Source organism: Puntigrus tetrazona, chromosome 14, assembly GCF_018831695.1.
Source record: "Puntigrus tetrazona isolate hp1 chromosome 14, ASM1883169v1, whole genome shotgun sequence".
In the NCBI taxonomy this organism is placed as follows: domain Eukaryota; kingdom Metazoa; phylum Chordata; class Actinopteri; order Cypriniformes; family Cyprinidae; genus Puntigrus; species Puntigrus tetrazona.
In genome coordinates this window covers 22,146,160-22,167,559 of record NC_056712.1, presented here as the reverse complement: position 1 = coordinate 22,167,559, position 21,400 = coordinate 22,146,160, and the positions used below count along the sequence as shown (strand labels likewise).

General features: G+C 37.4%; 5 protein-coding genes across 6 annotated transcripts; 2 read left to right on the top strand and 3 right to left on the bottom strand.

Annotated features, from left to right (window-relative positions):
• Nucleotides 1-104: 104 nt before the first annotated feature.
• sytl4 (synaptotagmin-like 4) lies at nt 105-9,639 on the bottom strand. 2 transcript variants are annotated; one of them, XM_043257053.1, is made up of 17 exons: nt 9,445-9,639; nt 7,849-7,986; nt 6,827-7,042; nt 6,546-6,655; nt 6,212-6,326; nt 5,490-5,621; nt 5,315-5,411; nt 5,112-5,208; nt 4,726-4,826; nt 4,529-4,621; nt 4,176-4,354; nt 3,910-4,003; nt 3,324-3,485; nt 1,935-2,043; nt 1,735-1,843; nt 1,416-1,627; nt 105-731 (listed from the first exon to the last, which is right to left on the bottom strand). In XM_043257053.1, exons 2-17 carry the CDS (start codon nt 7,962-7,964, stop codon nt 589-591), a joined length of 2,085 nt encoding a protein of 694 aa, XP_043112988.1. In that variant the 5' UTR covers nt 7,965-7,986; nt 9,445-9,639; the 3' UTR covers nt 105-588. The 2 variants fall into 2 exon arrangements, with proteins under 2 accessions (XP_043112988.1, XP_043112989.1); XM_043257054.1 differs by lacking the exon at nt 9,445-9,639 and adding an exon at nt 8,129-8,269.
• Nucleotides 9,640-9,920: 281 nt separating this feature from the next.
• On the bottom strand, nt 9,921-12,661 carry trmt12 (tRNA methyltransferase 12 homolog). Its single transcript, XM_043257057.1, has 7 exons — nt 12,419-12,661; nt 11,943-12,111; nt 11,655-11,853; nt 11,355-11,505; nt 11,156-11,265; nt 10,918-11,075; nt 9,921-10,477 (listed from the first exon to the last, which is right to left on the bottom strand). Exons 1-7 carry the CDS (start codon nt 12,469-12,471, stop codon nt 10,094-10,096), a joined length of 1,224 nt encoding a protein of 407 aa, XP_043112992.1. The 5' UTR covers nt 12,472-12,661; the 3' UTR covers nt 9,921-10,093.
• A 153-nt stretch (nt 12,662-12,814) lies between these two features.
• rnaseh2c (ribonuclease H2, subunit C) lies at nt 12,815-14,497 on the top strand. The gene is made up of 5 exons (XM_043257059.1): nt 12,815-12,949; nt 13,621-13,774; nt 13,851-13,963; nt 14,051-14,170; nt 14,280-14,497. The coding sequence occupies exons 2-5, from the start codon at nt 13,621-13,623 to the stop codon at nt 14,301-14,303; spliced, it is 411 nt and encodes a 136-aa protein (XP_043112994.1). The 5' UTR covers nt 12,815-12,949; the 3' UTR covers nt 14,304-14,497.
• On the bottom strand, nt 14,297-19,082 carry zbtb3 (zinc finger and BTB domain containing 3). Its single transcript, XM_043257055.1, has 3 exons — nt 18,953-19,082; nt 17,702-17,812; nt 14,297-17,576 (listed from the first exon to the last, which is right to left on the bottom strand). Exon 3 carries the CDS (start codon nt 17,561-17,563, stop codon nt 15,875-15,877), a length of 1,689 nt encoding a protein of 562 aa, XP_043112990.1. The 5' UTR covers nt 17,564-17,576; nt 17,702-17,812; nt 18,953-19,082; the 3' UTR covers nt 14,297-15,874.
• lsm11 (LSM11, U7 small nuclear RNA associated) lies at nt 19,022-20,485 on the top strand. The gene is made up of 4 exons (XM_043257058.1): nt 19,022-19,472; nt 19,570-19,709; nt 19,830-19,913; nt 20,122-20,485. The coding sequence occupies exons 1-4, from the start codon at nt 19,022-19,024 to the stop codon at nt 20,407-20,409; spliced, it is 963 nt and encodes a 320-aa protein (XP_043112993.1). The 3' UTR covers nt 20,410-20,485.
• Nucleotides 20,486-21,400: the final 915 nt, after the last annotated feature.

Here is a 21,400-nt window from a genome sequence, read left to right as displayed (position 1 = left end):
AACTGGAACGGTTTTTAATCTGCAAGTGAAAAAGTGCCGCGTGGAGATATACAAGATATTCACATATTCTGAAGAAACTATAATCAAGTGCACAGCACACAGCGTGGATTCTTAAAAATATTTAATATTTATTAAATGCCTGTACTTTCATAGATCCTAAAAAGAAGCTGGAGTGAATCAGCATTATGACGTTAAAATACATGTTTAAAACACGTAAATCTTTTTGGGCCATTTATCAAGTGCACGTTTAAAACCAAAAGTTATTCAAATTAAAAACTTTGCGAACAGCATTCAAATGACGTTGTATTTTAAAACATCCATTCAGCTGCAACATTTATAGGAAATAAATATAATTAACATATACACACTGCACATTTCTACATTATTATTTGTGAACTGCCTTAAATCTTTAAAAATATAAAAGCATTTTACTGCATGGTCATATGTATTGCCCTAACAAGTCTTTAAAATATCACTGTGATGCTTTAACGTTCTCATATTGCACAGCTGTAACATTAACACCGTAATGTTGTGGAATGTGTAACCCCTTGTCCTGATAATGCCATTGCGGGGTATTGCACAATGTCCTTACTTGCCCTTTCCCATGGATGAGCGCAGCTGCAGAGTGCCCTCTGCCCACGAGTCAGGGTACTGCAACATCTTCTTCCACAGCAAGATCTCCTCCCCCGTGGAGTCTGCCAACCACTCTTCCTTTCCCTCCTTGATAGTCACTGTTAAACATCAGTTTAGACATTTAGAAATTATTTCAATTTCCCATTATCCCCGTTTTTTTTGATAATTCTTTTTATGAAAAATGTATCATGGTCTCCACTGAAATATTAAGCAGCACTTATTGTTGTAGACATTAAATAATACACTACATTAGCATATGTGAATGATTCCTGAAGATTCATGAGACACTGAATACTGGATAACTGCTGAAAATTCAACTTTCCCCATCCAAAAAAAAAAAAAATTTAAATTGCATTTCACAATACTACCGTTGCCACAATATTACTTCTCTTGCTGAGAACACACACATAAAATTTTTCTTTACAGCTAAAAGGAAAGTTTTACCCCATTCAGCATGGATCACTGAATCTGATTAGACCATTAGTGTCAGACTCGAATGACCAAACAGTTTCAATATTTGTGCCATTTAAAACTTTTCTATAGTTAAATCATGTACCAAGACCGACTGAAAATTAAAATGCTGGCTCTATTTCCAGACACTGCGTATTATCATTGCGCCTGCTGCACCCATGGTACAGTAGCAAAGTTCCTTGAGGAAAGTTTGGTACAACTGTTTAATTCTGGCCTAATCTATAGACTATATAATTTGAAACACCTAAATCCAGTATGTTAAAAGCTTCTGAATTGATTTCAGCTCAAAGATATGCAGCAGATGCTCTTACCTCCTCCCAAGCTGAGCTGAACTCCTCCAAGGAAGTCGTTGCTATGAAGGGTCTCTCTGTCCCAGACGGTGAGCTCCAGACATACATCATTCAGCTGCTCCAGACTCAGGCCGGTGTACACAAATGTGTGGTTGTAGTTTGGATTCTTTGTCTTCTTCACTACTGGAGTCTTCTTCTTTGAGGAAGATTTGTTCTTTGATGGAAGCAGATAGCTGAAGGACAGAGTTATTAGTAGATATAAACAAACAAGGGCCTTTAAAAAAAAAAAAAAAAAAAAAAAAAAAAAAAAAAAGATGTAATGAAACAGATGTTTGCATACCCTTTCACAAAGGAATCGCATGTGCCTCCAGCTTTCGTGGCTGTCAGATTCTTGGCCTCTTTGATCAACACATGCAGCTCAGCACCATCTGTGGGTTTGGTCTTTTTTCCTTCAGCAGAGAATAGTGGCATATTTTACTATGTAACAAGCTAGACATTTAGCTAGACACAAGCTAGATGTGTTAACGGTTTTCCCCTAACCTTTTCCATTAGAGTCCTGTGCCTGTGTCTTATTTGCTGTGACGTACTTAAGCGAAATCACCAGCTCTCCTTTGTACTGATCAAATGGAGATGCTAGCTGGGTAGCTGCCTACGAAGAAAAACAGAGTAAAAATTGTGGGAGATACAAAAGACAGTTCACCCTTTTTTAAAAAAAAAAAGATCAATTTTAAATAGTAGTAGTAACAATAATAACAACAACAACAACAACAACGGTAAAAACTGCAAGGCGCAATAGTTCCACCTTTAGTAAAAGAGCCAATGGCTGATTGGTCTAAAATTATCCATAAAGAAATTTGTTATCCATTTTTTTTTACTAAGTTACTAAAGTTGCCCTATGTATAATCAGCTTTAGAATCTCAGACTTTCATAAAATCCTGAGCTGATTTTTAATAAGTGTATTTTTGCATGCACATTGGCTGGCCTAGCCAATAAAAAAAACTTTTTAAATGCTATTTAAACATAAGCAACTTTTATGGGGCAGTTCTATCAGATTTTGTTGCCGATTTCAAATACGTCCACAAAGTGAACAGACTTTCCTTGAAAAGGGACTTTGGTATAAACCAGGCTTGAGCAGAACACTAAACAAGACAACTTTTTGCCTCTATGTCACCATCTATGTTTGATCTTGGTACTGCAGTTCCTTGGAATTATATCCTATGTGTGGGTTGTGCTCTGGCATGGCTCCAGCGTGGATTAATTTTGAGGTGAATGTGTATCTGTCAGTCACCACACCAATGTGAATCCTGTAGTCAGTAAACACATTCTAGCCTACATCTTGCAATATATGACCCAAATAAGAATTTGCACCACACTTTGATCTGACCAACTGAGGGAAAATCATTACAATAAATCGTGCTAGTAATGGTGAGTAAATCAAACAATTATCACACATAACATCAAACCCTGCAAATTATTATTATTGTACTTTATTCTTAATGCAGTCTATTTCTATACAGCCTAATCTCTAAATGTCACAATTTGAACTTTATAAATCAAAAAAATTATTTTAACCCAATGCAAACTATGCTACCTTCAAATTTTTTTTTTTTTTTTTTTTTAAATACAAATGAAATTAAATTATCTTCCATTTATTCAACCGTTTTATATAATCCTTTCTGGATTACAATTCGCCATGAAAAAAAAAAAAAAGTTTTTTTTTAATTTAATTATTCCGGCTGCTGTGATTAAACGAAGTGCAGAATCCACAGCTAAATGAGGCCATAGCCCTGTACTTGCTTGGACAGCTGCTTGATGTAATGACGCAGTGCAATGCTTGAATTTCCCGCTTGATTAAAAAAAGCAAAACACACTAATACAAGTTAACTGCAGCTCTACATACAGTGCTGTAGCATCAAAACAAACATATACCTTTCCTCTAAGAGTCATACACTTTTGATGCGCAGAGTCAATATCATGGCTATCCATTGGTACCTCCACCTCACCCAGAAAGGCATTGTGGCCAAAACGGTCGTAGTGCCAAACTGAGAGTTGCAGTGTTCGAGTTGCGAGCTGGGTGCGGCTGATGGAATACTAAAAACAAACAAGCACAAGACAGGTTGTCACTATAAAATAAATTAAAGTGAAAAGTTACAATGTAGGAGCTTTGGCCAATTTGTTTAGTCTGTTTGTGTGAACTGTGCATGTTGTTTGCTCTAGATTAAAATGGGGCAAGCATATGAACTAATATTTGTCTGACTGTGACTCGGTGATAACAGTGTACTTATCTTCTCTGTCAATACCAAGCCCATTCGAAACCTGATGTTAGTGTGCAGTGTTTTAATTACCTGCCATTAAAGCACAGCATATAGACTTAAGTGTTTCTATCATTACCCGCTGGTATCAGTTTTGGATAGTATTTGTTGTTCCAAACCATGAGAAATTTGTTATTTTGGGAAACTTGTGAGTTTGGTTTTGCTTGGGAATTAATTTACTGCTAAAGGAACTGAAACTACACCTTCAGTGTTTCCTTAAAACTGGGGTTGATGTTGTTATGTTTGATTGAAGTTTTCTTCTTGCTTTTTTCTGGGAGGAGGTAGGCCTTGACGTATCTGTAGAAAGAAATCAACCAATCAGTTAGAGTTAACAGTGATTTTCTCACTGTAATGGGAAACCCAATGGTATGATTCACGGGTGGAAAATATTATTCTTGGAAGACAGTAAAGAACTGAGATCCTCTCAGGAAGTCACATGGAAACATATGCTGTGTGGAGGCCTACTTACGGGTTGCACTTCTTTTTTGCAACATCAGCATAAGCCAGGCCTTTACACTCATGGACCACAATAGAGAGGCACTGGCTGGGCTCATCATAGCTGAGGGAGAAGAAAATCTCTCCACTCACTTCCACATGGTCATAGTCTCCTGCTTCACTGTACACACTCATCATACTACCAAGAGTGGCCTGTGGGAGGGAAAAACAGCCGGGCAGCATATAGTATTTGGTGCTTGAATATTTTATTTATTTGTGAATAAATTAAACCTAAAATAAGTGTATAAATAGCATTATTGCGTCATTAGTAATAATCAATTAAACCATTAAAATGAAGTAGTAATATTTTAATTTAAACTGGGTTACCCTCGAGCCTCCCAAACTTCCTAAGCTGTCACCGAATTTCTGTCTGTGTATATTCACCAAGTTATCAATATCTTCCTCCTCCTCCTCATCATCCTAACGAAACAAGCGAGACATTCAGGCCACTTAAAGATGCAGATGTGAATAACAGAGTGCAAACTTTTTTTAAAATAGTGTGGATTTGTTAGAAATTAACTCACAACATTAAGGCCAGGAACTGACTGGCTTCTGTCTCCCATAGAGGGTTTAGCACTTTCTGTTCCATCTTCACGCAAATCAAGTGTGGAGGCTGGTTTAATATCTATAACAAAAATGTTTGCATATTTAAAACCCCACAGTTAAATTATTTGACATGTGAATACATCCTAAAATAAAATGAAAACCATGATAAATGTTCTAAGAAAAAAAGGAAAGAAAAAAAAAATAGCATTAATTTGAAGAAAACATTTTTCGTTCTAAATTACTTCATTGTTAGTTTATAAGAATTTAAGGCTCCCTTGCTAAATAAAAGTATTAAAAAAAAAAAAAAAAAAAAAATTTTTCCTCATCTCTTAAACATGCTTGTTCCAGACCTAAATATTCATACCTGATAGTTTATGCACTCTTCTGACACTTTTCTTGAAAAGTCCATCCACGTCACGCAAGGAGTCAGAGCAGGCATTCATGTGATGAATTAATGAGGCCTAAATTTGATTGACAGTTGACAATAGGTGACAAACAACTAGTACTAAAAAAAAAAAAAAAAAAAAATACATGGCTAAACAGTGTGTGCTATGAATAAACACTTACTGTCTCAGTGGTAGATGGGCCATCACTGTTAGCAGGGAGAATCAGGATGGACACAGCAGGTTCTTCTGAACTGGTCTTATCTGTCGGTTCCTCTTTTCTAAATGCAAATCAAAGGCTTGCATCAAACTACTACATTATTAGCCACGGATTCCTGCACCTCAGAATTAGATCTTACCTTTGCATCAGAGGGGTACCGTGGGACGATTCAGTCTCTGCGCTGCTGCCCAGACTGGCTTTTTCTATTGATTCTGTGTCACTACGTTGTTGCTCTCGCACATCGAATCCCTCATGATCCTCAAGAGGCGAGCTGAAAGAACGAGACCGGATGAAATGTAGAGTGCTGGACAAAGATAACAACACCTCAACCATCCTGACACTGCATAGCTGGAGAAATAGTACACAGTATAAAAATACACCTTTACTACAAATGCAAATGTCATTACAAACCTACAAGCTTTTTTTCTTTGGAACACAGCGATAAGATCTCAAACAAACAGGCTGCACGTTATTAGCAAATGTATTTACTTTAGCATTTCTTGTAACATAACGCCATTAGGTCAAAACTGCACCTACTGGAGTTTGACAGCTTGTGGAAACTGCGGTACAGAAAAGATCCATGTGAATTATCTCTAAAACATATTGGTGGACACGTGTAGTTGACAGTATATAGTTCACAATGATTCATATTTTGATTTCGTATTTTTGGGTGAACTCGCTCTTTAACAAATAACCTTAGCTGTGTGATATTTATTAGAATAAAGTGATAACATTAAAGAGATGTTTAGGAAAAAGTAAATATTTTTATTAAAATAGTAAATATTTAAAATGAAGAGCATTACATTATTTGCTCAGTAAAAACATGAGACCACATAATAACAAGTGCTGCTGATGACACACCTTTTGTTTGCTAGTGCGACGTCCTTCAGTCTTGGCTTGGGCACAGGTACAGTTTGGCTAGAATTCAACTCTGCTCTGTTTAACAGCATTTCCCCAGCTGTCTCATGCTTTTTACCTGGAACGGAGATGTCATTTTTAAAATGGGGAAGTGAGTTTTGTATAATCATTAATCTTAAAACGCTGTCAACAAAATACTCCAGCAAACAGGAGAACTATTCCTATGTCATCTCCTCTTGGTGAACACACACACACAAAGAAAATCTACTTTCCACCCTTTATGAAAACAAAAAGTTAAAGTCTATCAGACTGTCTAGCATCTGTTTCCTGTACTCACTCAGAGGCCTCTTCCTGAGGGAAACTCGGACTAAGTCATGTCCAGGAGCTGTAGAGTAGCGGTTAACCCTCTCGTCCAAGAACCAGTCTCCGGTACTCATCTTCAGATCACTGAATGGAAAAAATAAAAAAAAAACCTGAAGTTCAGTTTCTGTTGAACATTAACCTTTTCCATTAAGCAAGGGCCTCATTTTCCACTCTGATGTGCCTCTTAATGATAGGGTTTCTAAGTGGACTGAGGTCAAAGAGAGGGATACTGGGAGGCACAGGGTTCACACTCACATCTCTTTGGCACACACTGTGCACATCCAAGATCCATTGGGTCGAGAGCATTGACATTTTTTGCAAACATGATGTTTGCATACCCTGCACTGGCTACCGTTGCGGGTCAGAAGGCCCATAGGCTCCTGACAGCGGCCACAGCTGTGCTCACTGTATTTCCCACTGCTACGTTTCGCACCCTTTCTTCTGATTTCCAGCAACTCCACTTTTAGCTTCCTAAGAACACAAAAATCTGCTTTTATTCTCCAGAATTTTTGCCCTGATCACACAAATGACAATAACAAATCACAATACATCGCGACTTTAAAGAGATCAAGCATTTAAAGCAGCAAATGACAAAACTGCAGCGCAGAATGTGTGGACAATAAATGTAGTGATCCTTATAGCTATCTTCGCAATTTATAATTTGTGGTCTGAAAAGGCCTTAAGCCCCGATTTGTATGATTCCACTTTACAGAAGAAACATTAAATAAACTACATTCTTCGCATTAAAAAACATGGGGTCAGTAAGATTTTAAATTTTTTTAAAGAAGTCTCTAACCAAGGTTGCATTTATTAAGTAAAAAAACAACAAAAAAAAGCAATATTTTGAAATATTATTATGATTTAAAATAGATGTTTTCTAATGTTATAACATGTAATTTATTCCATTGAAGCTGAATTTTGAGTACTCGTCTTAGTGTAGCATGATCCTTCAGAAATCTAATTATTATGCTAATCATACTATTTGTGGTCTTATTTATTAATGTTGTAATCGCTTTCAGCCTAACATTTCTTACAGTTCATACTGACCCAAATGTTTAAACAGTACTGCATGTAAAAAAAATAAATAAATAAAAAGTGTAACGTTTAATGCACACTTACACAAGTTTGCATAAATTAAGCTAAATTTAATTAAATGGACTTTATTAATTATTTCAACTATTTAGTTACTATTTATATTTTAAGACCGGAGAAATTTCTAGAACAAGTTATTATCACACTTATGTCATTATTCTCAATGACACAAGCGTGACACTCACTTCACACGGAGCTCCTCTAAGCGCCTCAGATCCTCATCTCGTCGAAGGACTTGAAGTATGAACTCTTGCTCAGACTCAGTCAGGAAGGACACGTTGATCTCCATGTTCTGCACCATCCTCTGGAGTCAAGCCCTGCTTCTAAGGAATAATAAAAAAAAAAAAAACAAATGGCTCAAGTCAACAAAATATTAAATGTCAACACAGATGTGAAACACAGAAACTCGTAGAACCACACACACACACACACACACAACCGATTACCGAGTAACGCGTTTCTCACCGATAATGATGAACATACAAGCACGCAATCAAGTATATGCCATTTGCTTTTCAGAGACGAGTCCAACATGTATAATGAGTGTTACACAAATAAAAGAAGCCCTGCTGTTTGTAAAAAGGGTAGAGACCTGGAGACAGGGCAGAATTGACAAATAAAGGGAGTGACCTTTCACAGTTCCTCCATGCAGTGTCTGTCAGTGTCAGTATGTCAGAGGCTCTTCAGCACCTCCCTGCAGGAGCCGAGTAATTAGACAAACACAAGGACACCCTGTGACATGCAGCTCCACATGCAAATTAGTTGGTTACCGATAGCTCGCAACGCCAATATCGCAGCAGGGAAGTAGAGATATTCGCATCCCAACATCCACCACATAAATCAAGTGCAATCATATTCGCATTGATAAATCATTTATTAAATCAAGCCAAGCAAATATATGTATTTGGCAAAAAAAAAAAAGGGGGCTATAAATGAAACAGCTTTTCATCATGTTCTTACTGAAAAGAACAAAAATAATATTCTGACCAGAGAGCATGAGAACCTCGTTTTAATTAGTCACTGGTAAAAATGATGGACAGCAAATCAATAAAATTTATGTTGTTTGAGAATAAACAGCTAAAGGCCAGCAGAGCCTGGGAAAAGGGGCGAAGCACTGGAATGCCATCAGGGGAAAAAAAAGAGAGGAAAACAGCGTGCAGTCAGCGTATCACAAGAGTTGCCGCCCTTTATGGACACACAACCACGGGTGGAGGTCTTCAGCAAACATACTTTTTTTTAAATGAGGAATTTGTGATGATTAGCTATTAGCAGGTAGCACCCATGAGCCTTGTGAGAGGGGAAATTCAATAACCTTTAATTAACTAGTTTGGCCAATATCCTCAACTTCTTAACAAACTGGTTCCTCGCTCTTTTAACGTTTGAGGGGGGAAAAAAAAGGATTAAAATGAGAATGGAGTTCCTCCAGCTGTACTTTAAAAATCTGAAGGATCTGCCCTGTTCTAAACACATGGAAAGCAGGGTTAAATTCACTTAACTAAATTATCCAATACAACACATAAAAGAAAACAAAAATTAAATAGAAGAGAAAAAAACATTAAAAGCTAACGTATAAATAAATATAAATAAAGCGCAGTTAGCGTAAAAGAAAATGGAATACAAATGTTAGCACACTCCAAGACCTTTAAAGAAGTGAATACGCCGAGGCAGCTCTGTTAGGGAAGCGTTATTCTTCAGATTCTGCTTTATAGTGTTAGAGCAGTTTGTCGTATATAACATAAAAGCCAGACATCTTAACAAAATCTCTTCAAATGTGTTCTTACCAGTAGCGCGGGATTTTCCCACAGTGTTTCTCCCTGAGAGCTCACGGACTTCCCGCTTTGCCAAATAAACGTCGAACAGGAACAAACTCAAACTTTTCAGTCGGCGCTGGATCACCGAGCAACAGGTGCGCGTCCACGACGCGCGCAGACGTCACGGGCAGAAGCAGTGTGCGTACTGTGTACTCCGTCCGCTCTAGACAGCATTGAGTATCACAGAGGATTTAAGAGAGATAGTATGCACACTGGAACGCGGGAAAGTTCTTCTTCTTTTAAGGATTTCAATAGAGTTATTTAGCAAGGATATATGATGACGCTGTACGAAAGTGACATTAAAACATATCTAATGTCTAAATGTATCAGGAAATTAACTGTTTCACATTTCTGAAGCACATCTGCTTTCAACACTGAAAAGTAATGTTCTTTAGCACCAAATGCACAAATTTAATAATAATAATAAAAAAAACCTGTTAAATCAGTTTAGGGCTGCAATCACGTATATTTTTTTCAAAAACATAAAAAAAAATAGCTGAATGGTATAACACAAAAAAATTATTAATATTAGGGAAATTCCATGTTTCACACAGTTTACACACACACACACAAAAGATAAAACTGCTGATTATAAAGATTGAAATTAAAGCAACTTTTATCAGAGAGGTTTACACTCCAAGTCCAGGACTACATGGCTGATATGTGGTGCGTATGTCTTAACGTGCTCTATGTGCTTGATATTGGTCTTCCATTTGCTTTCAGTGGTGTCTGACAAAAGTGTACAGATGCGTCTGGCTGTTTCTGAAGCCCAAGCAGTCCATACGTGCATATCTTTCTGGATCCTTACAGAAGATTCTTCCAAAGAAGAGTCTTTTTCAGAATCGATAGCAGATGCTTCATGATGTAGTGTTGTGACATTTTGATGAATATGCAGCATTCCACCGGTGTCTCTCTTTAGCAGCCGACATGCCACTGGCCATCCTTCTTCTGAACTTGGTATGAGGCCCAAATTCACTCGATCGGCAAGAGCATATAATGGAAGCTAAAAATAGATGTGCAAAAGTTTATTAATTCAACTGACTAGATGTACAAATAAATAAATATAAAAATATATAATAAAATAATATAAGTGTGTTCATGATTATATCAAGAACAATTATCTGCCAATGGTCAAAATCAACTGGTATTTACAGGAAAAACAATTTTTTTGACCACACTGACATATGTTTTAAGCATAACTTTTTTTCATTTAATTTAATCTTCATTTAAGGATGTTTAGATGTTTGAACCGGTAAAAATACTGAGCAAGATATTTATTTTCTGAGTATATGCAACATTTAATGTGTGGTAGAGCAAAGACCTAAAGAACCCTGATTTGGAAATGTTCACAAGTAAGAAAAACAGTATATATTATAATATGAATAAGCTAACTTAGTGTCAGTCAGCACTTTTGTATCTCAGTGTACAAGCTGTTACCCTGACCTGTCTGTTGTCTCCTGGATGGACGGTGCAGCGGTCAGACGCACCGTTGATCTGCAGGTTTCTCTGTAGAGCTTTTACTGCATCTGGGTTCCATTCACATGCATGTACATGAGCAGCCTTAGCGTGTACAAGATACGGAAGAGTAAAATAACCAATCCCTGGACAGTGGGGCAAAATATGATTATACATCTTAGGTGATTAAAAACCATTCCAATGGTATAAACAACATTGCTTTTACCTGCATACAAGTCCACCACAGTCTCTCCACTGCAGTCAAACGAGGCTATTCTGAGCTTCTCCGTGATATTCCCAGAAGAGAACATGCACTTGGTGACGTCAAACTCATACCTAAATTTCAGTCAGACATTTACTTGATTATTTAATATATTGAGTTGTTGTTTAGTTTTTGTTTTTTCAAATAACATCTAATTGGTTACCTAATGTGGTTATCAATGTGCGTTACATAGCTGCTGTCTCCTAAAAGCACAGTCACTATAGGTGTACGATAACCATCCTGGGAGATTTTTTTAATTTGTGCTATACGTTTCACTCCCAACGTCACAGCAACTGCAGTCCAGAATTCCGATCCTAAAACAAATAAATATATTCAAGAATGTATTTAAGACTAATTACTATGGTATTATTCTGAAATGTACATATTAATGCGGAATACAGAATAAAATTATTTTCTATACAAGCCTGGATGTACAGAGGATCTGAGATTCATTACAACTCACCGATTTCCTTCCATATTGCATTGTTAAAGGAGCCTTCATTAAACAGGACAAGATCTCCATGGCATTGCCATCGGCTAGGAATGTCTCTCTCTAGATCTTCATTCCATTCTTCTCCTTTAGAAACCAGCAAGGACTGTGCAGTCTCTACAAGCCTCTTATGAGAAGACTTAACTTTTTCCTTCTTTGATAACGAGGGAGCCTACAAAATAAGAAGATATACTGATGCTCAGAGGATGATGCTCAGTGAACTGGGTGCAACATGTATCTAGAATAATTGCAAATGCTTACCTGGATATCAACAATTTCACAAAAGCTGTCTTGTGCGACATCTTTTGTTAGTGCCACTAGATCAAGCTGTCCCAGAACAGATGCTATGACTGGAAGGGTTACAGTCCCATCTGGGTGTTTCTGTGCACAGTACTTCCGGTCCAGAACACCCTGTGACAGTAGGTACTTTCTGAAAAACAGTTATACATAATAATACACCAGTACGTTTCTAAAACATATAAAACCATTCAAGTTAACTGGTTTTAACAAGACAGCAATCATTCATTGAAAAAACGGAAACGCTTTATTTATTAACACGTTTAATGTACTTAGTGTGTGGTATCTTTTTAATTTTAAATGCAAAAGGAATAAAAGGTTAAACTGTTCAAAAAACAAGAACCTCAAATCTCACAACAGCTTGCTTATAGAAATTAAAGTATTTAATGTAATGTATTTAATTTAATTTAAATGTATTTAATACAATTTAGTTAACCTACCTGAACATTTGTGCGTGACGCTGGGGCACTTTTAAACACGGAATTACAACCATTTTCCACGGGAGACGTTAGAAAAGTAATGAAAAAATATAAATTATCTGATCAAACTAATGCGGGACTCCTTCAAAAATGTATCCTTACAGGAATAATAAACATGAACGAGACACCGTCGATTTAAAGTAATATTGTTCCTAGTCTGTTCCGAGTTCCTAGTAGGAATATTATCAGTGTTGCACTTGTAGACTCGTCCAAATAGGAAGTAATGCCCTGTAATCATAAAATAAATAAAACACACTTCATTATAAAGTTCTCTGTGTGTTGTAATTATAATACGTAGAATAATAACAACAATAATGTAAAATACGGCTTTTTTCGAGTCATCATCGGAGGACACCAGCCAACGGTAGATGGCAGAATGCTTTGGATTTTACCGCGAAAAACATCAGCGTGGTAGCGAAGAAATACAGCGCGCCCAATCACAGTAAACACAGTTGTCCCACGTGACACACTATAAACAGTACTGAAAACAAGGTAAGATATCGGTATGAACATTATATGTCTTTTCCGTAGTCTTTTACAAGTTTAAAACAATTGATATAAAGTGTTATTCAATTGAATAACATTGAAATCAACAGATTTTATGCGCTCGTCTAGCGTCATAAAAAAAAGATCGATAGTTTATTGTACGTCTGTAATTCAACTTCAGTTTACAGCTCTTCTATTAATAATGAAATTACATGCAGTAATCTCAATGGATAATCTACATTTCACTATCATTTAATGTATTGTACATTTTTACGTTTAAAAACTGTCAAAGTAGAAATGACAACCCTATAAGCACTACTTAAGTTGGAAGTCGTCACAATGGCCCTGGTTACGCTTATACGTGACCCTGGACCACAAGACCATACATAAGTGTAACATTTTTATTGAAGTTGAGATTTACACATCACCTGAAAGCTGAATGCATGGTATGGTATGGAAAGCATTGATGTGTAGTTCATTAGGATAGAACAATATTTGGCAAAGAGATACAGCTATTTGAAAATGTGTAATCTGAGTGTAAAAATAAAGTTCTTAGCAATGCATATTACTAATACAAAATTCAAAACATATCTTCATGGAACATGATTTTAATATCCTAATACAATGATCTCAATGTCCTAATAGTTGCGTGTGCTTTACACGTTTTGTTTTGCTAGATGTCAGTGAACACTTGTGTCACATCTATCAGGCTGGATTCCCTCAAGCAAGCTGACAAACCACAGATCCACTTGTTACCTTGTGAAATAGAGCATAACGGACCTGCTGAAGTCTTCAAGTTCTTTAATCCCACTGTGAAGGAACGCAAACATGGTTAGTCAAATACAAGCACACACCTCGAGAATGAGAAGAGTGCTCCACCCGTTAAACATAGCATTGTGTTCTGCAGAAACGACAGTGTCATTCAGAGGTCGGGGGCTCAAGGGTCAAGAATTGCATTGCCCACAAGGATACACGGGACTAGTGCTAAAAGAGGTTCATAAGCCTGCATCTGATCAAGAGGTACCTGTAATGAGACCTCATTTTGAATTCACAGAAATCATGAATTTCTAAATAACACAATCACTAGTCCTTAAAATGTGTTTTTAGGACAGAGTAGTGAAAGTGTCTTCAGTGTTCAATCATTTCACATACTGGAATTTGGAGACTCCTCCCACGTCTGATGATGGAGTTGTGATGGCGACGGCGTGGCCTCAGCTAGCAGAGGCAGTGAGTACCTTTTGATGACTATTAATCACATTAGCTTCTACTCTAAAAACCATCTCGCTCAATAAATATTAATATTAATGAACTCTTAAATCAATACCTCTTTCTGCAGATGCATGGACCAGTGGATGACTGATAACGGACATTGTTTTATTGTGGAGATCTGCTTCTCAAGTACACTGTTACAGTTAAACAAATGTGAAAATGAATCATTGTTGGAAGCCAGAATATGTAACTTACTGTGTTGTGGTATGAACCACCATTTTTACCAAACATATGTTGAAGAATATCACAATGCAACATTACTATTAAAAGTCTTGTTTTATCATTGTCCTTTGTGCAGGATTTTTAATTTATTTAATATTTGGCCATCATTTAACAGTAACTAGTAGGTATTGATCTGATGTACATTACCTTTCAAACATTTGGGGTTAGGACATTTATTTGATCAAAAATACAGTAAAACAAGATTTGTGAATTATTTAAATGTTAAAATATTCAAAAAGAGTTATTTTACATTGTCTAATTATTTATGTGATTCGAAGCTAAATTTGCAGCAGACATTGTCACCTCAGCTTTCAGTTTGATTTTTCAAAAATTATTTTAATATCAGCAAGGTAAAAATATATGTAATATGCTGATTTGTTCATGAAACTACCATTAAAAAATGTAAAACAGCTGAGCCCTCTAATATTACGAAAACAATGATATATTGCTCAGAATTCTTTGAGTAGAAAGGATTTATTTGACAGAAATCTGTAAGATTATAAATGTCTTCACTGTGACTTTTGATCAGTTTTATTGTGCCCTCGCTGAATAAAAATATCAATTTAATAAAACAAGAATTCTTACTGACCCCAAACTTTTGGAAGGTAGTGTGTCTCTAAACATTTTACAACAAATAAACGGACCATTTTCAAAAAGCACTGAAAGCTGATTGTAATTCATAGCACCTATTTTAAAGTCTTACAATCTTTCACACTCACGAAAATGCACAAAACACCGTCATTTATCTGCTCTAATGCAGCGGTTTTCAAACTTGTTCCTGGGGACCCACAGCTCTGCACACTTTGCATGTCTCCCTAATTTACACCCCCCATTCAGATCATCAGCTCATCAGGAACGAGCTCCATGAACTTAAATGACTGCGTCAGATAAGAGACATGCAGAACATGCAGAGCAGTGGGTCCCCAGGAACAGGATTGAAAACCACTGCTCTAATAGATCTCAATGTTCACTGCTTGGTATAACAGCTACAATATTCCATAACAGACATAAACATGACATTTTAAACTGCAAAACACCACCATGAATGGTGATTACCTATTAAAAGGCTGATTCAGTATACAAGGCCTGTGTGCTGGAACCGTTTTCACTCGATTCAAATTTACCTACACTGTCGATCTTCATATAAAAACAATACACTTTAGCAATGAATTTTAAAACCAGGTTGTGCAACAGTACAAATCTCAACAATATTGAAGTACCACCAAGAAAATGTTTTCTCAATTACATCGATCGTGTTTGTAAATGGCATGGCGGCAGACACGCATGTCATGCTTCCCTTTCAAAGCATTTGCCATTTTTGAGGCATGAGCCACAGAAGTATAGATGTGGCAATTCGTGATATTTTTTCCAAAAGCCTTCAGTGGTACTTCATACAAGTTTCTGAAGGACCTGTCAAAAAGATCGAGCCACAAATGATGGCTACGTTTGGGGAGGATGAGGAGGAGGGGGTGGTGACGGTGGTGGGTCTGAGTCGACTCTGCTGCGCTTGACTGGTAAGCCCTGATCATGTGCTTTTCTGATGTGCCTGTATAAATCTCCAGACTGCGTGTAACTGCGGTAACAGTAGCTGCACTCGTAAGGTCTCTCCCTAGTGTGTACAATGGCGTGTCTCCTCAGGGTGTAAGCGCAGGAAAAAGTCTTTCCGCAAGTGTTACATGTAGGCACGTCCTCCACGTAACTCCCAAGCGAGTCCTGAAAATCCTCAAGGTACATGGCCTGCTGCTCTGGCTGGGAATTGGCTGGAAAAAGAGATGATGGAAAGTTGGTGGTTTCTGTTGTAGAAGGATTAGGACCTTGTGGCGAGGAAGGGAAAGAAAGGGGCTCTTGATGTGGAAGATGAATTAATGGATGTGCAGGAATAAATTGCGTTTCAGTCAGCTCCTCGACATCATGATTACTGTCATCAAAATCATCCTCATGATCTAAATCTGCATTTCTACTTGGGCCATCCTCCATCACCTCATCTACCATTGTCTCATCTACATCATCAGACTCTTCATCAGAAATCACAATGGCCTCCAATTTCACTTTAAAGCGATCTTCGTTTTCTTTCCTTGATGTTTGCGACTGATTTTTTTTACGCTTATTTTGCATGTTTCTTGCATTGGGTAAAGTGTTCTCATGTCTCCTTTCATTCTGGATCTGAATGTGTTGTGAAGACCCTGGATTTCCTACACTTTTATTCTGGAATTGGGGTTTTAGTGTTTGGGCCTGCATAAAAACGCTCGGGTCATGTTCTTGAGGAGCACTAGCGTTGTCCACGCTGCTCAGAGCCACAGCTGTGGCTACCACAGGATGCGTCTCTGTCTGAATTAGTTCTGTCGTACTACATGGACTTGAAAGTGCCGACTCGAGGCTAGCAGAGCGTACCGATATTCTTGTTTTTTCAGGTCTAGGTGAAGAACGATATGTGGATGGACCTGAATAAGAATTACTAATGGCAGGTTGTGAGTCCATTCCTGGCTGTGTCGTGTCCGCCATTTCTGAACTCTCCGCACTGTGTGCGAGGACAACAGCCATCCCTGCCTGTGTTTCAGTCTTGGTATCAATATAAAGTGAAATTTGTTGACTTGACTGTGGACAATGTCTTACTGCTCCGTCTCTTTCTGTATTTGCACCAGGTACCACTTCTCCACTCAAACCCTCAAGTTCTCCAGGTTTAGCCGACTCGTTCGCTCCAACTTCTACTCTTGTGCTATCTGCCTCAGCCAGTCCTCGACCCTGCAGTCTTCTTTTACAGACTCGCACCACGTCATTCATATGTAGGAAGCTGGCTGCGGCAAGCACATCCTCTGGAGGGGGGTGGGCCGCTAATCGCAGAACCCCTTCGTACATAAAGTCAAGGAGGAGCCCAAAGGCTTGTGGAGTCACGATATCTCCGTTGATAGTGACTGTGTCTCTTTGTGGCCCTCCGTTGATAGTGCTGGTATTCCCCATTGACTGATCGGAGTAAAACATATGGAAGAAAGGGGAGAAAGAAGCCAACACGGCCCGGTGGGCTCCGAAACGAGTTGGGCCGACCTGCACAGTGCAGTCACACAGGAAACCTTGTAGACGCTGAGAGCACAGGCTTGCCAAGAGCTGCTGACTATGTCCTGGAAACTCCATTTCCAGTGACAACCTAGTAAAAATAGAGCCATGGTATACCTTTAAGTTGTAGTTATGCAGTGTGTATATCATCCATATTATCATAATATTATTTATAATATTAGAATGGTGTAATTCGTGTTAAGAGGTGTTTCTTACAGAAATGTCCAGAGTGCTGATAAAGTCCACGGGTCAACTGTAGCATCAGCTCTTCCGTAGCACCGTCATGTTTGTTTTCTTCACGCTTCCAGTAAATTCATATGCTTGAATCTAGAAGCAACACAAACGGATTGCTCACCTTCTGGTATTCTTTATACAGCATATTTGTAGTAACGTTACAGGTTATTACACCAAAGCTTCACCGGAGCACAGGAATATAAATAGAAAGCAGCGCCACATATCCCTCTAGCATATGGTATATTTATTTTCTAACGTGTGGCGGGGAATATATACGTGATACGGCAATGTTTTCTTTTAGAACAATACATTACGAACACACACTTCTACGTGTCGCACGTTCACTTTGTATGTATGAGCGTGTTCTGCCATCTACTGGCGAGGAGGGGAACGAATGCGGAAGCTGTAATAAGCGTGCGCAAACAAACAAGTGCGTGCCCTAAAAGTGTTTGCTCTTCTCGTGAAGAAACTTTGGCATACTTTTTTAAACATACTATGATTTGGGACATGCTAATTCTGTTTTCGAATACTATTTAGGACGGATAGTATGCGAATTAGATTAGTAGAATTTAAAAAGAATTGTTAAAATACACAGAATAACAATAAGTCAAATAATATTATTTATAAATAATAATAATATAATCTTAATAAATCACCTTCATTATTAAGCAAAATATTTATTATAGAGAAAATAGTGAAAAATCATTTAATACAATAATTAAGGGGATATAGGTGGTAATATAAATGGTTACTATTTATATGTAATAGCATAATTGAGATAACGTAACGTATTTTTTGTTTTTATCATTTCCGTTTTCATTTTAAATTTAGTTAAAAGTGTAGTAATACCGTTGCACATTTTTTGTGTTGTTTTTCACACATCTAAATAATTTTCAGTTTCATTATAAAAATACGTATTTCATTGAAGATTTTTTGTTATTATTATTTCAAGTAACATTAAATATTTTAAGTATGTCTATACAAAAAAATAGTAATTACAATAATTACAAATATTAAAAGTTTCTACTTAAGTTTTTTTATGGCTTCCTATTGATTTTTTAGACAACAATAGGGCAATACAAAGTTGTATAAAAATATATAAAAGTGTATAAAACAATCCAATCCAAATGTGATATATATATATATATATATATATATATATATATATATATATATATATATATATATATATATATATATATATATAGTAAGCTGGTGAATTTGACAGGAAACCTTTTCGTCGGTGACTTCACGCTGATAAGTTACCCATGATTCCCCGCACGGTCTGCGGCTCGTTCAAAAATGGAGGAGGATGAGCGAAAGTCAGAAAGTGAGCGCCGTTCAGCACTTTCCCAAACACCTGACCAGAAAACCGCCGCCGAGACCTCCAGACAAAGACAAGAAACCGACGAAGATGATATCGAAACTAAGCTGGACATCAGCTCGGATAAGTTCGATCCTCTGCTAGCTCTGTATTCCCCACAGGTGCCACTGCCTTACCCCAATATCAAGTGCTTCAATAACATCGCAGAATATGAGAGCTTCATGAAAGGCGGTCGAGGCCGAGCGAAACCCGAAAACGTGGAGAAAAGGCTCCGAAAAGCACAGAAGGGTAAAGCGGACCCGGAGAGGATAGAAAGGCTGAAGAGACTCATGGTGAACAACCCGGTTGAGGAGGAGGGAGAGGGAAGCGGAGTCAAGCGACCGCCTCGACGGAGGAAAGCGGCCAAAAATGTGCTTACCAGAATGCCACGTATGTTTCTCTCTTTAATGTCTGGGTCCCGAGACTATAGTAAACGCTGCTTATTCGCCACCACCACAACAAAAATGCTTTGTATCTGTTTTCCCAGTGCATACAGGCAGTCCACTAGGAGAGCTGAACAGATGTGTTCAGGAGAAAATCAGAGTCAAGGTTCACATCCGGACCTTTAAAGGGCTCAGAGGAGTGTGTTCTGGCTTTGTGGTGGCATTTGATAAGTTTTGGAACTTGGTAGGTATTAAATCAACGGTATGTTTTATTACCATTACTAATAATTGCGAGTACTCATAATCGTTATTAAATGTAAATATTTGTCTTTTTTTTTTATTCTGCCGATCCTGTTGGTGCCAGGCAATGGTGGATGTGGATGAAACATACAGGGAGCCACTTCTGGGACAAGCTCTTTATCACGAGAAAGCGCTTACTGTCACAAGGGTGATTCCTTTGAATATACATATTTCATATAGTCCTTAATAATAACTTTAAAAGTATTAAATATATATGCACATTACATTTTTTTAACACTAAAGAATAAAAAAATTATATTTATGTCTGATTAATTCATATATGCTTTTATTCTTTATACTCGTCGATGTAATTATATTGCTTTATCAATCTAATTTTAATACATTTTCCATTACAGCTATTTGAAAAATTAAAAGTTCAAGAGACCACGGCCCTCAGCGCGGTTGAGAAGAAATTAGAACTACACGGTAGTTTATCTCATCTTACAGACCGAACCGGGAGAACTGACTCCAAATATGCCCAGGAGAGATCTGAACACTCAGAGAAAGAAAAGACCGCATTAAAAGCGCCACAAAAAACTGAAACCAAGCCTAAAGTGGAGTATGGAAGAGTGCACACACGTCATGTCAATCAGCTTTTTATACGAGGAGAAAACATTCTTCTGGTGAACATACAGCAGGACTAAAGACTAGACCGATTAATGTGTGCAATGTGTATCATATTGATATGTATATCTACAGATTAAAATAATGTAAAATGAACTTTTTAATTGTGTTTGGTTATTAAGAGTGAAGGTCGCATCCTCAACGCACACTGTTTGTGTTTGCTCTGAATGACCACCAGGGGGAAGTAAGACACCGATACACCGCATTAACGTTGATCATCGAGTCTAATTTTGTTGTATTTTAAAAAATTATCAGAGGGGACCCGGCAATGTGTTTTAAGACATCTTTGCTAATATTCACTTCACTGTTCTGTTAAAATGAAAGTCAATCCGTCAACCCCACTAAAACTGGCAGCAAATACACACTCTTATTTTCACGTCAAACTGAATTTTCTTTTTAGACATTTACCTCATTTAGTGTAAAATAAAAACGCAGTTGGTCTCCACGGATTAAAAAAAACCCCAGTATGGGTTAATTGCGCTGTCGGAAATTGCATGTAGCACTCAAGGCTTTTTGTCTTGACATGTTTGAGCGTTTTTTTTCCTCACTGCATATATTAGCCATACTTCCAATGTGATTTACTTTGTCACGTGTCCATATACAATACTTAAATCATCCCTCCTATTGTTGTATGAAGATGTTCAGTTATGGTTGCAGATATTTATGGTTTAAACTGTAATTGCTGTAGCTGTATTCGCCTTCAAAAATGACCAAAGTAAAGAATGTCAAAGAAAAAATAAAGAAATAGTTTTTTTCAGTATAATAGTAGAGACTACATACTAGAAGAGTAATTGTCGTTACTCTTAGCGTTAGCTTTGCCTATTTATAAAATTCCTTACACTTTATGTAAAAGTCTTTACCACTCTATAAGGAAAGGATCTATATATATATATATATATATATGTGGCCAGTTTCCTTTTGTCTTAAGTATTAAGCCCAAGTTTCTCAAAATGACTTATTAATTTTACGCCAGTTAAAAAGTCCACTGGCAAAAGATCCAGTGAAAATGGG